Genomic DNA, 15,842 nt, shown 5'->3' with positions numbered 1-15,842 from the left:
TTGGAGCAGAAGAAGAGCAGCAGACATTAGCAGGGAAGTTTGTCATAACCAAGTCTAGAAGAGAAGATACTCCATTGGCTGAGATCCGGGTCGGGAAATGGACAGATTGTGTCAATTCCAGTGAGTCACAGAAGTCCTTTGCTGAGGTGCCATGACTGGTGAGAGAGGAACCCACACCCAACCAGGTGGCATGATGACAGTTGAAGTCACCACATATGAGGAAGAGAGAGTTGGGATGAGTGGATAGAAGTTGGTCCATGTTGTCAGACAGTGAAATGTCGATGGAGTCATCACTGTTTGGGGGACGGTACAGAACACATATGAACAAAAGGTGGGAGCGGAGAGGAAGCCGTAGCCAGAGGTACTCCTGGGGGTGAGGAGGAGAGAGGGCAGTGCAAGGAGAGTGAGGAAGAGAGTTTTTGATAAAGATAGCCACCCCACCACCAGGCCGAGGCTCAGGTCTATCATACCGGAGGAGGGAGTAACCAGGAAGAGATATTAAGGAATCAGAGACATCTTGAAGGAGGAAAGTCTCTGTTAAGCAGATCAAGTCTGGATTGTCAGAAGCAACCTGTATGGAGAGATCAGTCAGGTTTGAGCGAAGGCCCCGGATGTTTGAGGTCCATACCGTTAATGAAGAGAGAGGGGGAGCATCGGGTACAGGACAGGGGAGGGGAGGAGTAGGGTAAGATGAAGGATGAGAGGGGGAGGTAGGGAGAGCAGTTGATAGTGTGTCAGAGATTGCAGAAGAATTCCAAGAAAGGGAAGGATCAGGAGGATGAAAGGTTTGATGGTGAAGGGATGAGGCACAGTGAGGGGTTGTTTGAGGGGGGGCAGAGGAAAGTAGAAGGTTGGGGGGGGGGTGGAGGTATGAGACAGAAGGGAGACGAAGTGGGGAGGAGGCAGCTTTGAGGAGGAGGGGGGAGGAGGGAGAATTGGAGAGGAATGGTTTGGGGGGAGATTTGAATGGGAGGGGTTGGGGGGGAGTTTTGAAGGGGAGGAGTGAGGGGGGAGTTTCGGAGGGGAGGGGCAAGGGGGGAGTTTAGGAGGGAAGGGGCAAGGGGGAACTTTAGAAGTGGAGGGGCAAGGGGGGAGTTTAGGAGTGTAGGGGCGAGGGGGGGATTTGGAGGGGAGGGGCAAGGGGGGAGTTTAGGAGGGGAAGGGCAAGGGGGGAGTTCAGGAGTGGAGGGGCAAGGGGGGGGATTTGGAGGGGAGGGGCAAGGGGGGAGTTTAGGAGGGGAAGGGCAAGGGGGGAGTTCAGGAGTGGAGGGGCAAGGGGGGAGTTTAAGAGTGGAGGAGCAAGGGGGGAGTTTAGGAGTGTAGGTGCAAGGGGGGGGATTTGGATGGGAGGGGCAAGAGGGGAGTTTAGAAAGTGGATGATTAAAGAAAGACGAACATTGAAAACAAATTGGGTTTGTTGGGATTTTCAAGTTAGCAATCCGATTCAGAACGATGGAGGAGGGATGGAATGAATGTGAATTTAGACCATGTAGTGAGGGAGACGTATAAGATATTGAATTTCTTTTTTTTGAAGTGGAATGAGTTGGAGAGGAAATTGAGAAAAGCCTTTTAAATAGGAAGAAAAACAGCGTGTTGTAAAATACCACTGAGTAAAACACTGAAGGGGAAAGGTTAAACATATTTAAATAATATTTAAACAGAACCGTGAACAATCTTATATGCACAAAATACCAACGGGGGGAGAGCCGAGAGGGACCACCACGAGTCACGTGAACAGGGCAAACGGTGGATAGCAAGGAGATAATGGGGGCGGGGCGAACAGCACACCTGGACAGAAAATACAGGATGAGACAACAGTACACGTGGAGACAGGAAAATAAATGTTTTTTTTTGTTGTTGTTTTTTTTGGGGGGGTGGGGGGGTGGGGATTTAGAACGTTAGACAGAGTATTATGTTCGGGGTAGAAGGGAAAAAACTAAGAGCCAAGCAAAACACGCTAAAGTTAACAAACACCGACGGGGGTACAACTACAAGGCCGCACACGAGGAGCAGAACACGATTAATTAATTACGAGTTACAGGAAATTCAAACCAAAACTAACTATAATCAAACAATAACGCATGGACGATAAAATAACGAGTTGAAATTTGACAATCTATCTGGGGAAATGGGGGAGAAACACGTGGTCGAAGAACGAACGAACGAATAAGAATGAATAAACGAATGAGAACAGAGAAGGAAATGTTTTTTTTTTGTTTTTTTTTAGTTGAGATTTACATAAGGAAGTAGGCTATGGGGTGAAAAGACTGGGAAAACAGAGAACGAAAGTTATTGGATCACAAACGACGGACCGCTGAGAGAAAAACAAAGCCTCAAGGTTGTACAGTGTACACTGTACAAGGCCTCAAGACACGACACGAATTAACACGATTTTCAATACAGGTATGAAAGATTTGCACTGAAAATCTTCGCCAGGAGACAATATATACACCATAAAATAAATACAGTTATAACGAAAATACAAATGGGAACAATTACTTAACTTCGATTTCGATGGAGAGCGTGGAGAGCTGAGAATAAACAAACCCTCGCCAGCAAGACCGGAAACGGAATCTTGAATCTGATCTCGAAAGAAAACGACGTGCAATATGTAAGCCATCATTCATTATCTGTGTGCAAAGTTTGAACAAGTTCGGTAAATGCATGTCTCAAAAATGGTTGAGGATGTATTCAACATCGGGTTTGTTACAACTAAAATGGCCGCCAGGCTACCAGTCGGCCATCTTTGATCGCATTACGAAACAAAATGATGTGCATGTGTGTACCGTCATGTGTTGTCTTTGTGCCAAGTATGAACAAAATAGGTCCATATGTCTCCGAGATATGGTTGCGGACGCACGGACGGACGAGACCCAATACATAAACCCCGTTTCGGACGAAATCCAACGGAGGCTAATAACCCGCGTTATGTGCAAGAAGCAAAAACATGTCTACTGCTTAGTGCTCAAAACACTTCCTGCATTGGAAAATGTGGGGCCAGGAACATTGAGGGGACTTGTAATACCCGCTCCCACCTGGAGGCGGCGCTAAACGATTCACATTTAAATAGACAATGTGCACCAGCTCATCTCCCTACTCCCCAGACCCCAAGACCACAGGCAAATGCACTCCTATACACTAATTGAGGTCATACTGATACTATGCAGCAAGTCTGGATGCAATTAGGAGTAGCACGACAAACAAACACTGGTTCGTGAATTATGATGTGAGGAACATTCATGGAAAATTTATCACTTTTTTCCACCCGATAACGGTATTTCCACAACCGGCCCGCGCATGCGCAATGGCGATGATGCGTGATTACGTCACTTACCAACAACAGTAAAACATTAACATTATAATGGCGCAGTAAAAGAGTCATTCGTGGCATCAAAGACATATAATAGAATGTAAACCGAGCAAAATAGTGTCAGCGACTCGGGTGTTATCAAAGTTAGGTGGTGATTTGCACGAAAACAATAATATTGCTACGGTTTACACCGTCATGGAATAAAACAGCGGTTAAAATTAATGACGCGCTCGTTCCGGTCTTTTTACTTACTCAGTTTAATGTGTGCAATATATTCACGTCAGTGTGCTTTGTGTTGTTTGTAGCAGTGCTTGTATTTGTGTAACAAAGCGTATTTTATAAATTATTATAATCAGGAAAATGCTTTTTAGTAGTTTTATCCGTTTTCGGAGTCTTTGGCCTTGGCGGGTTGGGAGCCTTTTCGGTGATTGGTCCCTTTAAAGCATGTGTGCATCACCGTTCGTCGTATATCGGGTGACGTGAACATCAAATAAAGTGAGCAGCGTGGAACAGGTGTTGGAATGTGTGTGCGATGCATACATGGTGATGCCTCCACGGGGTTGGTATGCCGTGCTCCAGTCTCTGCAGCAACAACTGTCCCCACTGGGTTTTGAATGTTATCCTTTCCAGGTATGAAGAGCGTTTTAATGCAAATTAAATAAACACGTTTATATTGACTGCGGACGGAGGGAAGACAGTGGAGAAGTATCGTGGTCAAGGCATTGCAGAAGAAGAAGATTATGTTATTGGCCTACATCTTACATGCATCTCGAACGGGGTGCATCCTTTATAGTTTTACAAAAATTAAAATTGTTACCGAATAACCTATTTAGCCGGTATCAGTTCGTCACCTTTGTTTTACCAGGGAAAATATTTCGATGGTTAATCCACCTAAGTTAGAATTAACATCACTAGATATTTAGTAGGGGAGCTCCCAATAGAGTTCGTGACCATTTTCCCGTGATCAAGGTTTGAAGGTTGATTTTGAAAGATAAAAATATATATAAAAAGATAAGCTTGGGTATCTTTTTTAAAAATGCGGGCTAACTCGGCCAGAGGACAAAATCCAAGATGTCCGCCAAAACCGCGAAATCGGGCATATTTCCGCCTACGTGAATGCTACATATACATATTGGGTGTCCATATGTGGGTTTTTCTGGGCCCAGATCTTGCATCTTACATCAGTCAAGTGATATTGTGACTTAAAATGATATTAAATGATTAATGTTGACCAAAATCCAAGATGGCCGCTGCAAAAAACCATGTATTGTATATGTTCATAATTGTGCATACCATAGCTTCATCGCTGGCGTCTAAATACAGTTTTACATGACCAGTGTTTTCATTTATAACCTTATTGTTACTATGAATGACTTTTTGAGCAGGTAACGAACCAAGATTGCTGCCTTATCTACAAGATGGTTTGATTAAGTTTCACAGGTATTTGTTCACAGGTAGTTGTTAGTATTAATTTCCAGGGAGTACCAGGGTGGACAATGGATCAAGGCATTACAGTTAAGTATATTCAACTAATAATAGTTAAAATATTAGTTAAGTCCCTTTCTTTAAGAGATAAAGATCTGTCCTGTTCAATATTTAAGTTCAGTTAAGTATTAACATCATTCATATCATGCTGTCTGATGTACGGTATGTACAGTAAGTAATAGGTTTTATTTTTCATTGCAGAGTATACCATGGCGACACCACCCATTCAAGGAAAGAAGAGAAAGAGTGAAGATGAGGACCAGCCTCCAGGACTATCAAGCTCCAGTGAGTGTATCCTCTGTCATAAGCATTGTGATGAGGAAAAGAGTAGCTTAAGCCGAGAAGCCTGGCAGCATCTCCAACAACAAGCAGAACGATGGAGAGGATTGGACAAATACGGTCAAGTCTTTGATGCAGTGCCATGGCACAATGGACCAGCTGGAATATATTTCCACAAACTGTGTAAAGTTCAACTGGCCAGTAACTATAAATTGGAGCAGGCACTAAAGCGACAAAAGAAATGTTTTGAAACAGAAATCTCTCGCAGCGATGATGTAGCTGACGAAGCACCTGGACCATCTTGCGCTCAGAGACAATCACGATCACAAACCGGTATTATACATGACAAACATTTGTGTATTTGGTGTATGAAGGGAGAAGACCTGAAACACCCTGGACGGGACAAGTGGCACATCATGCAACAAATGGATGCATGGCATGTCTTCAAAGGTCACACAGTCCATCTGGACGACGAGAATATGCGGGATCGCATTTTGACACTGATTGATTCCACGTCAGATCCATTTGCCACAGAGATCCGCTACCATCGGTCATGTTGGACGAAATACATCAAAGTCCATGATTATAATGATCAACATTTGCACATGCACAATGTACGACTGGCAGAAGTACGTCAAATGTTTTTCAAACATGTGCGCACTGTAATTTTTGAAAGACATGAACTCCGAACACTACAGAGCCTTCTACAAGACTACACGCAAATGCTGGTGAACTTTGGCATGACTATGAACACTGTGAAGTCTAGCACAATAAAATCTATGCTCCAAACGGAATTCAGCGACCAAATTGGTTTCCACGAAAGAGTTACAAAAAACAAGAGCTCAATGGTTTTTGACACGTCAGCTGGTGGAACATACATAGAAGCTGCTGTAAATTGCCTAGGTGCAACTGATGACCAACTCGTCTCAATTGTAGCGCAACGAATTAGAGCTGAAGCAGCAAAAGTATCGCCAATGATCTGGCCACCTCACATTGACGATTTACTCAATGAGGACGAAACAAGCAGCCTACTGAAACAGCTCATTTCCCGTCTAAAGTCTTCAAAACCTCAGCGTGACCTTGATATGGAGGATGACGACTCTGCAGTTATCGCTTTGACTGCCTTGCTCTCTTCATATATGACAGGCAAACGAACTTCATTTGGAACAAGGTTGTCTGTTATGATACACGGACTAACCAGAAGCCGGGAACTTGTCGAGTTATTGAAAAAATTCTCAATTGGGATCAGCTACAAAGACGTGCTACATCTCTATGATGCTTGGGCCAAGTACGATATTGAGCAGAACAAAGCATGTCCAGAGGAGCTTGCACTGGGTATGCCAGGGACAGCAGTAATGGACAATGATGACTTTTCTGAGGACACGCTAACTGGCGCGAACACTTCACACCGTACAAATGTTATGTTTGTCCAGCCACTTGATTTGGTTCATGCTCCAGAGGAATCGGCCCCAGAATTAACAATTCCCAAGTCTAAAGAAATGAAGCATCTTTGCATCGATCAGCATAAAGTCCATCCTTACAAGACTGTCCAGCGTGGAGCTCCAAGTATGCGAACAGGTGTTGACATTACTCCTTCAGATACTAAAGTCCAGAGGCAGCGAGGACTCATTCATGCCATGGCACGTCTAGATGAGACTCATACACCACCTGCACCATGCAGTCAAACAGTTGGGGGATTTGCAGGTTTCCAGTCAACAGTTCAGCCGCATGTTGTCAAAAGCAAGCCGTATTACTTCTTGACTTTTCCAAATCCTCCTGGAAAATCTGTAGTGCACGAAATAATGTGCCGGATGGTTGATGCAGCAGGCAAAAAGAACATGCCCTTCATCCAGTTGGTAGGAGATCAACCAGTGTATGCCTTGATAGTGCAAATGAGATACGAACACCCTGATAAATTCAGTGTCGTGTTGCCTTCTATGGGCCCATTTCATATTCACATGTCTTACATTTCTGCCATGAATAAGCGTTTTCACGGGTCTGGCTTGTCTGACATCCTCGTTGCGGCAGATGTTATTGCAGATGGGTCTGTGGACCAGGCATTACGGGGCAAACACTACAAGAGGAGCATACGATGTCTCCGATTGATGTATGAAACTCTGCTGAGAAGAATCATACAACAGTCACTACAGAATGGGGGAAGCATCTCAGATGAACTTGAAGCTCACTTGACTGTCCTGCGGAATCCTTCCTCAACAGCAGAAGAACGGCAGGAATGTTATGCACTTCTGGAAGCCAACCAAGAGGTTATTTCATTGGTGGCAGATGAGTTCAATAGAATTGAGGAGTCCGGTGGTTCAATGGCAAAGTACTGGATCACATTTATGGAGATGACTGAAATATTGATGATGAATCTGCATGCGTTGAGAATCCAGAACTGGGAACAATTCAAGTCGACATTACGTTTAATGCTACCATGGATCCAGATTTATGACAACGATAAATATGGACGGTGGTTGGTTGAGTATTGGCTGGAAATGGAATCCCTCCCAGAGGATGTAGCACAATACATGCGAGATGGCTTATTTGCTCAATCCATGTCGGGAAAGCCTTACTCATGTTTGCCATTGGATCTCTGGATCGAGATGACAATGAACAAGGGTTCAAAGATGAAAGCTGGCTGGCTCAAAATTTTGAAGAACGAAAAGATGCTGCTGTCACATTCCCGAAATGCTAACAATGTTAATAGAGTCCGATCCTCACTGCATGATCTTGCCAGCACATCAGAATCAAAACGACATCACAGTGAAAATGCTCCCACTCGCATGAAGGAAGACGAACAAGCTGTACAAGATATTAACAACTGCATCACTGAATTCGGCTGTGACCCTTTCAATGAAGAAAACAAGGTCTTGAAGTCACTACAGTCTGGAATGGTAGCTTCTGATGACCTCATTCAAGATTTTGAATCGGTCCACACCGATGGCGAGAAATGCTTGAAGGCATTCTGTGAAGACAGAATGTTCAGCAGCAACAAACCTTTCCATGCAACCATTCACAGGAATTTGAGACGGAACTTCAGCAACCCACCTTCAGTCAAGACTGGCGAGCGCATCATGAAGTCAGACGCAATGGAGAACAGAGCGATGGCAGCAGTTGTCTCACTTGCTGAAAATGACACCGAAAATTTCACCTTGTCAGAGATAATGTCGTACCGAGTCACAGATGAATGTCTGCCAATATTCAATATCAACGGCACCATGAAAAAAGTGCAAAAATCTAAGTTGGTAGAAAAATTCAAGCTACATGCGTTGGAACCAACACCAGACAAGTACACGGCGATCCTGGACATGGGATTTATATGGCGTTTGTCTACGCCATCGGTAGAAGACAGGGAAAAGGCTGATGGAATTTCCTACACCTGGGGAGACTACGCATCGAAGGTGTTCGCCGTCATTATGAGCAGACATAAATATGCATCACAAGTTGTGTTTGTCAATGACAGATATGATGTTTCCCTGACCGTCAAGGATAGCGAACGCAAGCTTCGAAAAAGCACTTCTGGATTTTCAGATGGCTCCAAGAATGTATTTTTCAAGCAGTCGGACAAATTCCCATCTGCCAAAGGATTTCAAGACTTCTTCCACAATGCAACAAACAAGCAGCACCTACAGATCTTTCTCAGAAACGAGTTCAGCGTGTTGTACCGAAACTATTCTAACACTGAATTTGTCTACTGCGTTGGGCCCACATGTGTCAATCTATCGACAGGTTTGCCTGTTACAGACTTCCAGTGTGAACAGTTAGAAGCAGACACATGCATGTTCTTCATCTACTCACAAATACGTAAAGCTGGAATAGAAACACCTGTTATCATCGACGCAGAAGATACGGACGTGCTTGTATTGGCATCGTATGTTGCTCATAGAACTGAAGGGGTGCTCGCAATGAAGTACAAAAAGCAGTTCATAGATTGTACAGCTTTCTGCCCGAAGGAAATAGCAGATATCATAGTTCCTCTTCACGTCCACAGCGGCTCAGACACAACAGCAGCATTCTTTGGACATGGGAAGAAAACCATCTTCGACATATCATCCACTTCACCTGAAGCTAGAGCGTTCCTCAGTGAAGTAGGGAAACACCTACCGGTCCCTCAGCAGGTGCTTGATCATATGACGCTGTACACCATACGGTACATATACAAGGACAAACAAAGTACCACTCTGTGTGATGCTCGGGCCAGGAAGTGGCGACAAATGAAAAGGAAATCAATACTGCGGCTTCCACCAGACAAAGAATCCCACGATTTGAAAGTCAAGAGAGTGAACTATCAAACCTACGTGTTGCTCAACTACGAAAAACCTGATGCGCCACCGTCTCCTTTATCTCATGGCTGGCATCTCGAGGAAGGCATGTGTCTTCCATTGAGGTACATTCACCCAGCACTCCCAGAAAAACTAACTCAGGCTTTGGAAAGCAGCCCAACTATGGATGATCCAGTCGAGTCTGGGTCCGAGACGGACGATTCGGACAGTGAATAACAATTTCAATCTATCCAACACAAACAAACTGTTATAACAACTATTGTCATTTTCAACCCTACCGTATATGCTACTTGTGCAATGTGTATCACTGCTTGTAAATGTAATGTCATGTCACTGTAAATATAATAAAACAAAATAGAGAAAGATAAATTCTTTCTTACTGATTGCAAATGAAAACCTTGAACATTGTGTCAAATAAAAGACGTTGCAATAGATACAATGTACAGTAGCCATAACTGCTTATCTAACGGGCGAGAGGCAGCCATCTTGGTTCGTTACCTGCTCAAAAAGTCATTCATAGTAACAGTAAGGTTATAAATGAAAACACTAGTCATGTAAAACTGTATTTAGACGCCAGCGATGAATCTATGGTATGCACAATTATGAACATATACAATACATGGTTTTTTGCAGCGGCCATCTTGGATTTTGGTCAACATTAATCATTTAATATCATTTTAAGTCACAATATCACTTGACTGATGTAAGATGCAAGATCTGGGCCCAGAAAAACCCACATATGGACACCCAATATGTATATGTAGCATTCACGTAGGCGGAAATATGCCCGATTTCGCGGTTTTGGCGGACATCTTGGATTTTGTCCTCTGGCCGAGTTAGCCCGCATTTTAAAAAAAGATACCCAAGCTTATCTTTTTATATATATTTTTATCTTTCAAAATCAACCTTCAAACCTTGATCACGGGAAAATGGTCACGAACTCTATTGGGAGCTCCCCTACTAATTGGTAGCGGGGGTATCAACTAGTAAATATAGTCTTTCCGGTTAGGTTAGGGGTTACGGACTTCCGGTTAACACAAAGTATAAGTTCGGGTTATACCGGCGAAATACCATTAAAGCTATAATTCCCAAGCGGAAGTTGTCACCTGGCCGAGGGGATTCAACTGCCGGTAAAATAGCATCGACCGTTGCCGGTACCGGCTAAAGGTAATGTTGGAGTTTACGGGCGTAAACTGGATAGGTGGCTGCCTTCAAACCAACTGCCTTGACGAATGCTTTGTCGAGTCTTACACTTACAGGTAGAGCAGTACCATGTCTTCCCGTCTGATACATAATAACCACGAGTAATAAAACCACAATGGACATTACATCGAGGGCAAATACAATAATTCTTGATGAGTGTGCGACGTGTACACCACTTAATAATGTCAGGTATTAGAGCCAAAGAAGTGATATGATCCTCCATATCATGATCCTCCATATTCTCCATACATGATCCTCCATTGATAATAATTTTTTTTAAAATATTGATCCGTTCAGTTTGAGCACTCAGTTATGCCAGGCGGTCGTCCCCCAGCTACTCGTTTTATTGTGCCACAAGATGAAATTTTAGATGATAACGCTATGGTCGCGGAGGATCATCATATATATATATATATATACACATACACATACACATACACACGCACAGTCACGTGAAAAAGTAAGTACACCCCATGTAAAGTTTTGACTTTTTCAACATATTTCAACATACAGCTATTTGATCTTCATTTCAACAATATTGATAGATAAAGGTGATATATAAATATAACAAATTTCATGAAACATTTACATTTTGTAGTCCATTGTGTAATTTAAATAAACATAAATGCAAATTTCGCATGTGGAAAAAGTAAGTACACCCCTACAGGCCTACATTTATCACTACTTCAAATACCTAAAATTAGAATCAGGTGCACCAGCTCAGGTGCAAATGATTAGAACATCGTTAGAGAGGATCTTGGAGGAACCTGTCTTATTTCAGCCTCAGACATTTAGTTTAGTTTGCTCTTTGTTGTTGAAGTGTGCGGCGTCACCATGCCTCATTCAAAAGAGCTCTCTGAGGCCTTCAGAAAGAAAGTTATAGATGCCTACGAGTCTGGGAAGGGATTTTAAAAGATCTCCAAACAATTTGAAATCAATCATTTGACTGTCCGGAAGATCATCTACAAGTGGAGAAGATTCCAAACAACTGCCAACTTGTTCAGGCCAGGCCGCCCCAGCAAGTTCAGCCCGAGAGCAGACCGCAAGATGCTGAAAGAAGTCTCTAAGAACCCCCAGAATATCATCACGGGACGTACAGGTAGCTCTTGCCACTGTTGATGTCAAAGTGCATGAGTCTACCATTAGAAAGAGGCTGCACAAATTTGATCAACATGGGAGGTGTGCCAGGAGGAAACCTTTGCTGTCCAGAAAGAACATCAGGGCAAGACTAAAGTTTGCCAATGAACACCGAGGCAAAGACCAGCACTTCTGGAACAATGTGCTCTGGACAGATGAGTCAATGGTAGAGCTATTTGGCCACAGTACCAGAAGACATGTTTGGCGAAAACCAAAGACAGCATTTGACCACAAGCACCTGATACCAACTGTAAAGCATGGTGGTGGAAATATTATAGTTTGGGGCAGCTTTGCTGCATCAGGGCCTGGCCAGCTCACCATCATAGAATCCACTATGAATTCTTCATTGTACCAGAGGGTGCTTGAGGATAATGTGAGGCCATCTGACGGAAAGTTGAAGCTCAACCGAAGGTGGACCTTGCAACATGACAATGACCCTAATCATCTATCTATAATTCCACTAATCTCTGTGTGTGTGTGTGTGTGTGTGTGTGTGTGTGTGTGTGTGTGTGTGTGTGTGTGTGTGTGTGTGTGTGTGTGTGTATGTCTGTGTGTGTGTTTGTTTGTCTGTGACCGCTGTTTCTCGACAACCACGGGTCCGATATACTTGCAACTTGCCAGGTATATTGCTGGGGACCCGAGGATGTGCCTTTTCAAGGTTTGAAATTAATCGGACAAGTAGTTACCGAGCTATGTCCAAAAAACGATTCAACCAATCAGAGAGCAGCGAGCTATCACGTGTGCCGAACGTGGCGAACAGACTCTGCCTCGGACGGCACATTTGAGAGCGTATTCATTTATTTCACGTTGGCAAACTATGTTGGCGTTAAACTATGTTTTAAAACTAATTAAAACTAATTTGCGATTCTTTCGCTTTCCTGCCCGTTTGTGCACGCTATGGCGATTTCTTTACCAAACTCCGCAAGCCGTTCGCTTTGGACCAAACCATTTCATGTAAATAGAGGGGGGGGGATTGTCACCGTACTCGCAAGCCGTTCGCTTTGGACCAAACCATTTCATGTAAATAGAGGGGGGGGATTGTCACCGTACTCGCAAGCCGTTCGCTTTGGACCAAACCATTTCATGTAAATAGAGGGGGGGGATTGTCACCGTACTCGCAAGCCGTTCGCTTTGGACCAAACCATTTCATGTAAATAGAGGGGGGGGATATAATTTTAGATATATATATAGTACGGGCATGCCCTAGTACCAGTAAATCCACCAAGGAATGGCTGAAAAGAAAGAAATGGAGGATTCTGGAATGGCCAAGTCAAAGTCCGGCTCTAAATCCCATCGAGATGTTGTGGGGGGTTTTGAAACGAGCTGTGCATGCAAGAAACCCCTCAAACATCGCACAGCTGAAAGAATTCTGCATGGAGGAGTGTGCAAAAATTTCTCCCAGTCGATGTCAGAGACTGGTAGACAGTTATAAGAAACGCCTACTTGAGGTTGTTTCTGCCAAAGGGGACAATACCACCTATTAGAGCCAAGGGTGTACTTACTTTTTCCACATGCGAAATTTGCATTTATGTTTATTTAAATTATGCAATGGACTACAAAATGTAAATGTTTCATGATATTTGTTATATTATATCACCTTTATCTATCAATATTGTTGAAATGAAGATCAAATAGCTGTACAGTCATACCCCGTTTTACGCCATTTCGACCTACGTCAAATCCGACTTTACGCCACTCTTCTAGAGTAGATTTCAGTTCAGCGAACGTCATTATGTGCGACTTTACGTCACTCCTACGGAAGTGGGGAAAAATTTTTTTCCTTAAAAATATATTTAAAATAAATAAAATAGTACATAAATTAACAATAAAAGAAGCTAAAAAAACAATGAAAAATACAATAAAAAGCACATTTAAAAAATATTAAAATGTACTTACAGTATACTGTACGTACGCGCAAATGCTGGTTCTCATTCAAAACAGAGGCGACGTACAGTATTCCTTTACTGTGTCTGTGTTAGCCATGGGTCCTAAGAAGGATAATGCTAGTGTTTCCAAGCGTAATGTGGTTACGATGGAAGATAAGTTAAATCTGATTAAAAGGGATGAAAAAGTGTCGGTGATAGCGCATAGACTTTATCGCGAATTGGACCCGCAATGCGTCATGGAATCGGAAAGGGGCAATTGCGCCGCCGGCGGTCGCTGTCACTTTGACAGACTGCTTGTTTACATTGACACAATACGTGAAACGCTGAATTTCTTTCACATTAGCCATCTTCCTTTCCGTAAACACAGCGTCGATCGTAGACAGACGCTTCCTCTTCTGGATTCGTGTTTACCTTTGCCCCCTTTTCGATCCCATCATGCTTTGCGGTGGAGCGCCCTTAGTTGATATTTACCGATTCGCGATAAGGTCTATGCCTTAGGGCTGCCACAGTCGACGGTATCGACCATCATTCGTGATAGGGAACGTATTCTCGCATACGTCACTGAAAAAGCGCCGCCGAATAAGACTGCTAAAATGTGTGTTTGTGTTCAGAAGAGACGCCATGTTTAAGGTGAATAACATAATCTTATTAATTTTATTTATTATTCTTTACAAATTCATTTTTTAATTGTGTTCATTACTCATTAAAAAAAAAATGACTAAAATGTGTTTGTCGTGTTCCTTAAGGTTTAGCGATAGTTATATACTTTCGTGAGTTATTTACTCTAGTTTTACGATGTTTGTCTTCATTTTAAGGCATTTTTTTTGTTTTTTTTGTTTTGTATACAAGATTGAGGCTCATGAAAAAGCTAAAAGACATTACGCCCGGTTTACGTCAAAAACCGAGTTACGTCACGGCTTATGGAACCAATTAATGACGTAGGCCGGGGTATTACTGTATGTTGAAATATGTTGAAAAAGTCAAAACTTTACATGGGGTGTACTTACTTTTTCACATGACTATATATATATATATATACATATTGTTACAGACGCGGTTGTGGATGTTCGTTTACCGAGCGGTTTGGTATGACCGCGTCTGCACAGTTTACCCGAATATACTCGAACGTTGGCCGAGTCGCGCTACGCTAAATCAATTGAGGAAAGGACACAACGGCTGGGTTAAAATGACACGACACCAGGGGTACAGTTCTCAAGACCTCCGGAGGAGGTTATAATAGTTCGGAACGTTAGATTACAAGGACAAGAGAGACAGCATAGGAAGATAGGCACTTAATCACGGTCTTATAGTAACCCCGACAGACGACAGATAAACAGGACAAGACTGACTCACACGGGGATTGATGGCAAGGAAGGGCAGGTAGTCGAGGCTCAAGGTGCACCTTGGCGCAGGGGCAGAATCGACCCGGTCCGGTCCAGAGATGCGGGAGGTCTCGTCGCGCTGGAGGTGGCGTCTGTTTCTCCTTCGTGGCTGAGGCGCATCTCACCTCACATCCGGTAAGTCGCTGCGTATATCCGGCGGGGAGTGACACGCCCTCGGCTCGTTAGCTCCGCCCCAGATGGAATCGGCCCGTTGCTTCTCATTGGGTGCGGGGGGTTACCGGGCTCCGCCCTTGACGAGGGGCCGACAGGCAGCCCCTTCGTGGTAACCCCGTCGGCGCACATGGGTAATGGCGGCTAACCGAGCCGGAGTGAGGACGCACACTCCCCGCGCGCTGTTGTGGTAGTTGTTGTTGTAGTTGTGGTTGTTGTGGTTTCATGAGGAAGATGGGAGGAGGTATGGGGAGGTCCTAAACTCACTACTGGTGCCATACAATCACATTCTGGTGCAACGAAGAGTCAGAATTAATGGAAACGAGTCCTTAACTGACATAGACTAAGAATAACTAGCAAGATGTCCGAAAGTTGTCTACGTGAGATGCGGTGGACCTGGGCACGACATTTAATGGGGGAAGAAGGGGAAGGTCGGTTCTACAGAGTGTTGTTTACAGACAATGGGACTAGGGGATGGGGGATTGGGGATAGTTGGGGAGTATTGGGGAAATAGGGGAATATTTACAAGCGGATATGGAGGCCAAATCCCATATCCGCAACATTGCACCCTTCTCTACCCTCGGGGCGTCCCGACCCGATAAATTTTTACCTATTTTAGTGTGGCACTCAGATGTAGTTCCCTCTACTATTAACTCTACCCTGAGTGCGACAGTTTTGCAGATATTCACAAATGAGTAAATATGTC

The 15,842-nt window shown here is 43.7% G+C and overlaps 1 protein-coding gene across 1 annotated transcript in view; it reads left to right on the top strand.

The window, feature by feature from the left end:
• The first annotated feature begins 3,775 nt into the window (after positions 1–3,775).
• Positions 3,776–15,842, top strand: part of MMACHC (metabolism of cobalamin associated C) — a 50,422-nt gene continuing 38,355 nt past the window's right edge. Inside the window, exon 1 of the mRNA XM_068117503.2 lies at positions 3,776–3,940. Coding sequence (XP_067973604.2) covers positions 3,851–3,940 — 90 coding nt within the window. The 5' untranslated portion in view covers positions 3,776–3,850. The remainder of the gene's footprint in view (positions 3,941–15,842) is intronic.

The sequence above is a fragment of the Myxine glutinosa genome, chromosome 1 (genome assembly GCF_964187855.1).
Source record: "Myxine glutinosa chromosome 1, kmMyxGlut1.1, whole genome shotgun sequence".
In the NCBI taxonomy this organism is placed as follows: Eukaryota; Metazoa; Chordata; class Myxini; order Myxiniformes; family Myxinidae; genus Myxine; species Myxine glutinosa.
The sequence above is the reverse complement of the archived record's forward strand: the minus strand, read 5'-3'. Positions and strand labels throughout refer to the sequence as shown.